Below are 10,430 nucleotides of genomic sequence, written 5' to 3'. Positions count from 1 at the left end.
AAAGCGACCAAGGAGCAAGGGAAGAACGCGATCTCCATGACTGAGGATGCTCTGAAGGCCTAGGTGAAGATCGTGGCTCCCGACTTCGACACATCGGCTATTGGGGTCTTCAAAATGATCCAGGACGGCAAGATTGTTGACATGCCTAGAAAGTGATCTCTTGTAACTTTGGTTTGGTGTGGATTTGTTGAACATTTCATTGTGAGTTTATTACTTTTATGCTTAACTGGTCGCTTGGTCGACTTACCATTATTATCGTTTATCTTGCTTGGCGTTTAATTTTCGTTACCGTATTTTCGGGGCGGGCTTATTGCTTGTGCCCGTTTTGCCGTTTGCGTTGGTAATCCGATTAGAACCTTTGTGGTTTTATTTATGAAGCCGCTCGATATGGCTGTGGTTCCGTTGGCTTTCCGGGGTGATCAGTCCCGGGTTGCCGTTTACGAGTACGATCTCGTGAGGTACGCGTTGGAAGATAATAGATGGAAGAATTTGGACAAGTAAGAATTAGTCGTTAGCTAGACAAGTTTATGAACACAATAGGCATTTGATAAAAGTGAATAATTGAGAATTAACATTTGATCAAGGCAAGACTCTACCCAGCTTAATAGGCTGCTTGGTCGGTGAGCCCAAGCTACGAATAAAATCTCCTCAGGTTACCTGCGTTCCATGTTCTCGGGATCTCCCTGCCGTCGAGTCTTTCCAGCTTGTAGGCGCCTTTGCCGAGCACTTCTTTGATTCTGTAGGGACCTTCCCAATTTGTCGCCAGTTTTCCTTCTCCTGGGGTCGGTAAACCGACGTCGTTGCATCGTAGGACGAGGTCTCTTTCCCCAAAATCCCTCCTGAGGACTTTAGTGTTGTAGCGCAGAGCTATTCTTTGTTTTAATGTTGTTTCTGACAAGTGGGCCATCTCTCTGGTCTCTTCCACCAGGTCCTTTTCCACCGCTTCGTCTACTCCTGCGAGAAGTAACTGTGGACTCGGTTAGCCAATTTCCACGGGTATCACTGCGTCGACCCCAAACGTTAGGCGGAAGGGGGTTTCCCCGGTGGAGCTTTGCTCGGTTGTCCGGTAGGACCAGAGGACCGAAGCGAGCTCGTCGGCCCATACGCCTTTCTTGTTGTCTAAGCGTTTCTTGAGGCCTAGTAGGATGACTTTGTTTGCGAACTCCACTTGTCCGTTTGTCTGGGGATGTTCTACTGAGGAAAACTTTTGTTTTATGCCCAGGCCGGTGAGGAATTCCGTGAACTTCTTATCAGTGAACTGCGTCCCATTGTCCGAAATGACGACCTCCGGGATACCGAAACGGGTTATCACTTGTCTCCACATGAACTTCCTGCAATTGGATGAGGATATGCTGGCTAGTGGTTCCGCCTCTATCCATTTGGTGTAGTAGTCGATGGCGACTATGAGATATTTAACTTGTCCTGGCCCAACTGGGAAAGGTCCTAAGAGGTCGACTCCCCATTGAGCGAAAGGTCGTGTAGACATCAGTAAACTCAGCTCGGAAGCCGGCGCTTTGTGGAAGTTGGCGTTTTCTTGACACTTTACGCATTTCCTGACAAATTCTTTGGAGTCTCTCATCATTGATGGCCAGTAATATCCAGCTCGGATGAGCTTCCTTGCTAGGGCTTTGCCCCCGATGTGGTGGCCGCAGCATCCCTCGTGGACTTCCCTAAGTACATAGTCCGTCTGGTCGGGATGTAAGCACTTCAATAGGGGTTGGCTGAGCCCCTTTCTGAACAGTTGCCCTTGTATGATTGCGTATCTGGCTGCCTCCCTTCTCAACGTTTTGGTTGCTTTCTCATCGTCAGGTAACTTGCCGTGCAGGAAGTTTGTGATGGGGTCCAACCAGGAGGGGCTTGACTCCGTCAAATGGAGGGCAACCGTTGGTTCCTTCACCATGCCCTGGATGAGAGACCGGTTGCCCGTTCCTGGCTTCGTGCTCGCTAGTTTAGACAGGAGGTCTGCCCGTGTGTTCCTTTCTCTTGGGACGTGTTGGACCGTGACCTCTTGGAACTGCCTTGTCAATTCTCTAACCTTTTCCAAATATTTTTGTAGGAGGGGGTCCTTGGCTTGATAGCTTCCGTTTACTTGCGAGGTGACGACTTGTGAGTCGCTGCATACTTCCAGCCTTGTTGCCCCGACTTCCCGAGCTAGTGTTAGTCCACCTAAGAGGGCTTCATATTCTGCTTGATTGTTCGACACGGGGAATTCGAACTTGGTCGATTGCTCGTAAATGACTCCCGTCGGGCTCTCTAAGATGACCCCGGCTCCCCCGGATGTTTGGTTGGAGGCACCGTCTACGTGGAGCCTCCACCGTGTGCCCGTTTCCTCGGGGGGATCACCCGTTACCTCTACCAAGAAATCTGCCATCGCCTGCGCCTTGATCGCATGTTGGGGCTCATATTGCAAGTCATATTGGGAGAGCTCAATGGCCCAAGTCATCATCCTCCCAGCCAAATCAGGTTTTTGGAGTACTTGACGAATTGCCTGGTCTGTCCTCACGACTACACGGTGTCCCTGGAAGTATTGCCTCAACCTTCGGGAGGAGGTCAGGAGTGTGAGCGCCAGTTTTTCCAATTTGCTATACCTCAGCTCTGCTCCTTGTAGAGCCCTGCTCACGAAGTAAATCGGTTGCTGAGATTTCCCTTCTTCTCGTACGAGCACTGCTGCAAGCGCTTCCTCTGTTACTGCTAAGTAGAGATAGAGTGGTTCTCCGGCCTTAGGCTTCCCGAGCACCGGGGGTGTCGCCAGGATTGCCTTGAAGTGGTTGAATGCTTCCTCACACGCTGGGGTCCATTCAAATGCTATCCCCTTTTTCATCAGGTTAAAGAAGGGTAAGGCTTTTGCTGCCGATGCGCCGAGGAAGCGGGATAATGCCGTCAGCCTTCCCGCCAAACGTTGGACGTCTTTGATACAACCCGGGCTCTTCATCTGAAGAATCGCTTGACACTTCTCTGGGTTGGCCTCTACTCCCCTTTGGGTGATCATGAATCCCAAGAACTTCTCGGCCTCCATGGCAAAGGCGCATTTGAGCGGGTTGAGCCTCATGCCGTGTTGTCGGAGGGCCGCGAACACGCCCCCCAGGTCGCCTAGGAGATCGTCGGGCCATGTGGTTTTCGCAAGGATGTTGTCCACGTAGACTTCTACTGTCTTGCCTATGAGCTCACTGAATATCTTGTTCATCAGTCTCTGGTATGTGGCGCCGGCGTTTTTCAAACCAAATGGCATCACCTTGTAGCAATAGATCCCTCCTGGCGTTATGAACGCTGTTTTGTCCTCGTCGGGTCGGTGCATCGGTATCTGATTGTACCCGGAGTAGGCGTCCATGAAGCTCAGATAACGGTACCCCGCCGCCGCATCGACGAGTGCGTCAATGTTGGAGAGGGGATAGCAGTCTTTGGGACATGCCTTGTTGAGGTCGGAATAGTCTACACACATTCTCCACCTCCCGTTGTGCTTTTTTACCAAGACCACGTTCGACAGCCACGTCGAGTAATCCAGCTCTCGGATGAACCCTGCTTCAAGGAGGCTAGCCGTCTGCCTGGCCACCTCCTCTGCCCTTTCCTGTGACATCTTCCTCTTCCTCTGGGCCACTGGTTTAGCTTCCGGCTTGACGGCCAGATGATGTGACATGAATAGGGGATCTATCCCTGGCATGTCGGCTGGCGTCCACGCGAAGAGGTCGGCATTGGCTCTGATAATCTCCATCAAAGGTTCCTTTAATTCATGGGGGAGGTTTCTATTTATGAACGTGAACCTTTCCTCCCCATCACCGACCCTAAATTTTTCCAAGTCCCCTTCTGGCTCAGGCTTGGGCTTGTCATCTATTCTGGCATCCAGGTCGGCAAGGAAAACCCCGGATGCTTCTTTGGACTTTTTCTTGAGAGAAAGGCTGGCGTGGTCGCAAGCGACCGCCGTTTCCAAGTCTCCTCTGATGGATCCTACGGATTCGTCATCAGTAACAAACTTCATTACGAGCAGCCTTGTACTAATCGCTGCCCCAAGGTCGTTGATGGTTTTTCTCCCCAGGATGATATTGTAAGCTGTGGAATCTCGTAAGACAACAAAGTCGGCCATTACCGTCCTTCGCCTCTGTCCTTGTCCCAGGGAGGTCGGGAGTGAGATGATCCCATCTGGCTTGATGAAGTGGTCACCCAACCCTACCACACCGTGCTGGTGGGTCGCCAGATCGGCATCGCGCAGCCCCAAGGCATCAAAAACGTTGTGAAACATGATGTTTGAGTCCGCCCCTGTGTCTACCAGGATCCTTTTGACGAGGCCGGTTCCGACTCTGGCTGTGATAACCATGGGAGGACTTTCCGGTACCTCATCGAACCATTGGTCCTCGGGGCCGAAGGAGATGGATGGGAGTCCCCGGGAACTTCTAGCGGATGAGGAGGAGACCGCCAGGATCTTGGCGTCTTTCTTCTGTGCCGATTTCGACCTTGGGGCGGAATTCCTCGCTGTTACTACGTTCACCACCGTGAGACCGTGGTCATCCCCCTCTGGTTCTTGACGTCGTCTTGTCGCCCGGGACCTGTCCTCGCCATCGTGGTCCCGATTTCGTCTCCTCGGCTCCCTTATGAGGTGGGAGAAGTCGGCAAGCTTTCCATCCCTGATTGCTTGCTCCAGGGCGTCTTTCAGGTCGAAGCAGTCTTGGGTCTTGTGCCCGTATCCCTTGTGATATTCGCAGTAAAGGCTTTTGTTTCCCCCCGTCCTGTCCTTCAGAGGTCGGGGTCTCGATAGTATCCCCTTCTCGGCTATCTGTTGGTAAACTTCCGTGATCGGTGCCGTGAGGGGGGTGTAGTTGGTGAACTTCCCGACTCGGGGGAATGGCTTAGGTGCCTTACTTGGACCGCCGTCCCTGGCGCGTTCCTTTTGTCTTTCTCCACCCTCGTAGTGCCGGGTTTGGTTGTAAGGGGGTTGCCGTTTATTGGCAGCCACGACCCGGCTGACTTCTTCGTCGTTAATATACTCCTTAGCCACGCATTGGATCTCCTGCATTGTCCATACTGGCTTTGTGGTAAGGTGCTTTCTGAAATCCTCATTCAGGAGCCCGTTCGTCAAGCACAAGCTTGCCACGGAGTCCGTCAACCCGTCGATTTCTAAGCATTCGTCGTTGAAATGGTCTAAGTACTTCCTGGTCGGCTCTCCGGCTCTCTGGGTCACTCCCAGCAGATTGATCGGATGCTTGGCTTTGGCGATCCTGGTCGTGAACTGAGCCAGGAAGGCATGGCTGATGTCAGAGAATTGGGTCACCGAGCCCTGCAGGAGGTTATTGAACCACCGTATTGCAGGTCCCGCTAGGGTGACCGGAAAAGCGCGACACCTTACCTCGTCTCCCACTCCTTCTAGGTTCATCCTGACCTCAAAGGCCGTAAGGTGTTCCAGCGGGTCTTGCGTTCCATCGTACCTCATGTCTGTTGGCTTGTCAAAGTGTTTTGGCAGCCGGACCTCGAGTATGGAACGATGGAAAGGGGTCGCTCCCATTATTACGGGTCCCCGTGTTCCCGTCGTTCTTTCCTCGTCGCTCTCCCGACGAGTGTCCTCGTCCTCGCGGTTCGCGGTACGCCGTCTCTCACGTCTGGCGTAGATGACGGGGTCACGGCGTCTTCTCGCGCGCCCTCTCCCCCCGGTGCTTTCGGACTCAGCTTGGGGGATAGGCGTGCGTCTGGAGCGACTCCTGGAGCGAGAGCAGGAGTGACTCTGCTCTGGGGTGCGTTGGTCACGTTTCCTATCTGCTAACCGGCGTTCTAGGTCTTGCATTCTGTGGCGTAGCTCTTGCATTATTCTGGCGTGGTTGTCTCCGGTCCCCCCAAAGGGGCGCCTCTCATGTGATTGGGTTGCGTTCCTCGGGGGCGACCTTGGGTGTTGTCGGGTTTCCGTCCCGGCGGCGTCGCCTCTAGGTACGGCCTCGTAGCCTGTCCCAGTTTGGATTAGCACGAAGTCCATGGACGAGTCCCCATAGACGGCGCCAATGTTCGGTAGGTCGGTTACCGGACGGTTCGGGTTGAAATCCTCGGAGATGGTAGGGGCTCGCCAGGTCGTGGACTACCGGCCAAGGGTGTGCGAGGTCCCGAGTACTTCGTGTAACAAAAGGGGGTGTGCAGGCGAAAAGGGGTGATGTGATGTGTTACGTACCTTAGGGGAAGAGTAAATCTTCCCCTTATATACTGTCAGAGGTGGGCCCAATGAGGGCGGGCCCACGTTCTTAGGGACGTTATCTCACAGCCATGCGTGAACTGTTCGGGACGCGTGTCCGGGTTGGTCGCGGGACGCGTATCCGGGTCGGATGGTGCTCGGGTCGGGCCGAACCGTAGGGGGTTTGGGCCACGCCGTAACAATTATGTAAATTCCAATAGATATCCAACTCACAATTTTGTATTTTTTTTACACATAAAGCTATAAATATATGCTGTCAAATCTCACATTTTATACAATAACAAAAATAAATAAATAAATCAACTTAGCGAAGTATCTAAGGTAGCGTTTGGTGAAAAGATAGAAACAGAAAGACTGAGACTGAGAGACAGAAATTAAAATAAATCTCAATATTCTTTTTGGTGTAAAGTGAGAAACAGAAATTGACTCAAGAATGAAATTCTAATTTAATTTGTACAAAGGGTAAAATTAGAATTAATTAATTGAAATGAAGGTATTTTAGGTATAAAATGTTATTAAAGTTTCAGTCTCCATCTATAAAAATTTTAGTCCCCTGTGTCCTTACTTTTTGGAAGTACTGAAATACTGAAATTTTGGGGACAAAAACAAAAATTTTAGTACCAGTTTCTGAACCAACAAACATGATACTGAGTGAGTCTTTCAATCTCTGTCTCAATACCTCAAAACAAATGCTACTTAAAAGATAATATAATGAATAATAACACAAGTCATTTTTTGTCACAATCGAAAAAACATGAACGAATGAAGTATGAACAGGTCAAATTAAGGATGCGTTTAATTTCTCCTATATCTAATTATCTAGACTGTGCCATTCACTTAGAACTCAAGCGTCAGTATCTAGTATCTAACGGTTCAAACTACTTGACTCTCACATATGTACACTGTTGTAATATTAAAAATAAAAAAATATGTAAATAATGCATATAATATTTTTCTTCTGAAAATCTAAAAAGCTCATGGCTTCCTGTCGGCTAGAGTGAGTAATCAGCAGATTAAAAAGTTGTTATTTAACTTGAAGCAGTTGTGTGGTGTGAAATTGAGTTGGAAAGATTCAATAACAAAGTTAGCTTAGCTTGGTTAACGTCGTACCTCTAACCTCTCCTTTTCATGATCAAGTCTTCCACGCTCATTTTCTAAGTCAATTAAGCTGCGTATGAAACTCGCTGTTTATGTGAGGGTGGCATATACACTTGGTAGCTGCATTTATATACATATATCAGACAGTCCATTCATTAAGCATTACTACTCGCTGTTTGGGATTTATGGCTCTACCTTATTTATTGTTCTTCTTCTTCCTCATCTTGTTTTCCGCTGCGCAACATAACTGTCCACGCTCTTTTGATTGTGGAAGCCAAGGCAGATTCCAGTACCCTTTCACCAAGGCTGAACTCCCTCACTGTGGCTTGCTGCTCATTCATGGCTGTGAAGACACGTACTATTCGCGCAAAATGATTCAACTGGACAAGAATGCAACAACCTTAGAGCTTACAGGCTCTCTTGACTCAAATACTGTCATCACCATTTATGATGCAGATTTTCACGCCAGTTTGGAACAGAACAAATGTCACGCTTTGAACACTACTTATACTCTTCCTCCACCTTCTCCTTTGCTCTCTATTTATATCGAATACAATGTGACCCTATTTCGATGCAATCACAACCTTAGAATAAAGCTCCCTTTAGATTTTGGTAACCTCACATGCCGTGACTACGACATCTATTATGATAAAATCAATACGTCTCCTACTATACACGATGCCGGTGGCATTTTCTCACACTGCTCACTTCTTCATTTCGCAACAAAAGATGCCATCAATAGCACAGATGTTTTATCCTTTGTATCTTCTGAGATTGCTCTCAAAGTGGTATTATCTCCTGATTGTGATGATTGCTTCAATCACAGACGAGGTCAATGTCAACTTGACACCAACAACGAATTTTACTGTGACAAAGGTACACTACTGCTTAATCATCTGCTGCTTTAGAGTTTAGACTAGTTATTTTTTTTGTTTGCTTTAATTAATTTCTCCAAATAACTTGTGCTGCAGTGCCAAAGGATAACAATAAAGCCTTGAAGCTCGGAGTCGGAATAGGTTTAGGTATGAGTACACTGCTAGGACTTTTGATCATTGGATGCTTCCTCAGACGACGTTATAGAAGAAAAGATGTTCCTTCAGAACTCCCATACCAATCAAAAAGCACATACAGAGATGTAAACTATGCATCTACAAATCCAGAGGCAGAAAGCAAGAGGGGCTACTTTGGAGTCCCTCTCTTCTCTTACAAGGAGCTCAAAGAAGCTACAAATAATTTCCACCACACGAGCCAACTTGGAAAGGGAGGATTCGGAACAGTTTACTATGGTGAGCCATTCTCATCTTCTTCACTTTCTATCTTATTAAGCTTACTTTGAGTTATTCTTTGACGAGCAGGAAAACTGCGAGATGGACGGGACATTGCCGTAAAGCGCCTTTACGAGCACAACTACAGGAGAATGGAACAGTTTATGAATGAAATCGATATCCTTGCTCGCTTGCGCCATAAGAACCTAGTATCCCTTTACGGCTACTGCACTTCACCCCACAGCCGTGAATTACTGCTTGTGTATGAGTTTGTTCAAAACGGCACGGTGGCTTCTCATATCCACGGTGATTTTACACGGACTACCACACTGCCATGGCATATAAGAATGAAGATTGCCATAGAGACCGCCACTTCATTGTCTTATCTTCATGCCTCTGACATAATCCACCGCGATGTCAAAACCAACAACATTCTTCTTGACAACCACTTTTGTGTTAAGGTTGCGGATTTCGGCCTTTCAAGACTGTTCCCCAATGATGTCACACATGTCTCCACAGCACCACAAGGGACTCCGGGTTATGTTGACCCTGAATACCACCGCTGCTACCAGCTTACTAGCAAGAGTGATGTTTATAGTTTCGGAGTGGTGCTCATTGAGCTTATATCTTCTAAGCCTGCTGTTGACATGGACAGGCATAGGGATGAGATTAATTTGTCTGATTTAGCCATAAACAAGATTCAAAACGGTGCATTGAGTGAGCTGGTTGATCCTACTCTTGATTTTGATTCGGATAATGAGGTTAAGAGGATGATAGTGTCAGTGGCAGAGCTGGCTTTTCAGTGTTTGCAACGGGATAGGGAACTGAGGCCTACCATGGATGAAGTTTTGAAGCTGTTGATCACAATTGAATGTGGGAAGGCAAAAGATGAACATATTGAGGAAGTAGATTTACATCCATCATCATCCCCATCCCCAGCTTCACCAGATTTGGATGAAGTTGGATTATTGAAGAACAGGATTCTACTGCCTTCACCAAAAGCAGTGACTGATAGATGGAATAGTGAATCAACTTCATCTAATGTCAGTGGTTAATCACCATGCTGCTTACTGCTTACTGCATTCTTAGTCTAGTGTAGTAATTTCTATGTAGATGAGTTAAAGCTCCAGAATAAAATAAAATAAAATAAAAAGTCCAGTGCTGAAATATTACTAAAGTAAGAGGATCATATTGTCATTGCATCATATGTTACACTGAACTCATCTGGTAAAGGACTTGTTGCGTCAAAGGATTTTGACAAAAATCCGTTGTTTTTGGCTCATTAAATTCAAATTAATACACTTCTTTCGGTGATTGGCACAAGGAAAGCAACCATGGGTCTAGTCTATTTATTACCACCAAATAATTAGTTGTAACTCCATGAACTGGTAAGTGGTAACTGAGAAAACAGTAAAATCAATGGTCTAATAGTTTAAACAAATTTTTCTTTCTTGACCAAATAAACTTTCGTTTTTTGTTTTCAAACTCATTAAATTAGCCCTTTTACTTGAAATGCTCTGGATAGCCACAATTCTGTTTAAACCCAATAAAAGTCCACGAAGTGTAATACTAACTTTCTAAGTTTGGGAATAGTAGTGTGAATGTGAAACCTTACGCCGCAAACTGTGACCTCAACCAAGTTTCTATTTCATATCCATTCTCACAATCACGTAGTTTGAATTCTTTCTTTGATTATCCGTGACGTGCTCTGTTTTCTTCCAACTTAACTTGTTGAACCATCCACTTAGGTTGGTTAATGGTTATATAGTCTGTAAATATCATCACGACATTATGATGCAAAGGAGTTTTGGCGATTAATTACAATTCTACTGTGATACGGAAAAAAAAAAAAAGAAGTATTGAAATTGAAATAAAAATAAAAAGATGAGTTAAAATAAAATATA

The 10,430-nt window shown here is 47.0% G+C and overlaps 2 protein-coding genes across 2 annotated transcripts; one reads left to right on the top strand and one right to left on the bottom strand.

Moving 5' to 3' along the window:
- Positions 980-3,016, bottom strand: LOC107616163. Its single transcript, XM_016318157.1, has 2 exons — positions 1,679-3,016; positions 980-1,285 (listed from the first exon to the last, which is right to left on the bottom strand). Exons 1-2 carry the CDS (start codon positions 3,014-3,016, stop codon positions 980-982), a joined length of 1,644 nt encoding a protein of 547 aa, XP_016173643.1.
- LOC107616164 (LEAF RUST 10 DISEASE-RESISTANCE LOCUS RECEPTOR-LIKE PROTEIN KINASE-like 1.1) lies at positions 7,156-9,835 on the top strand. The gene is made up of 3 exons (XM_016318159.2): positions 7,156-8,137; positions 8,233-8,547; positions 8,617-9,835. Exons 1-3 carry the CDS (start codon positions 7,447-7,449, stop codon positions 9,579-9,581), a joined length of 1,971 nt encoding a protein of 656 aa, XP_016173645.1. The 5' UTR covers positions 7,156-7,446; the 3' UTR covers positions 9,582-9,835.

Source organism: Arachis ipaensis, chromosome B09, assembly GCF_000816755.2.
Source record: "Arachis ipaensis cultivar K30076 chromosome B09, Araip1.1, whole genome shotgun sequence".
NCBI lineage: Eukaryota > Viridiplantae > Streptophyta > Magnoliopsida > Fabales > Fabaceae > Arachis > Arachis ipaensis.
Note: the sequence above shows the minus strand (reverse complement) of the source record. Positions and strands in the feature narration are given on the sequence as shown.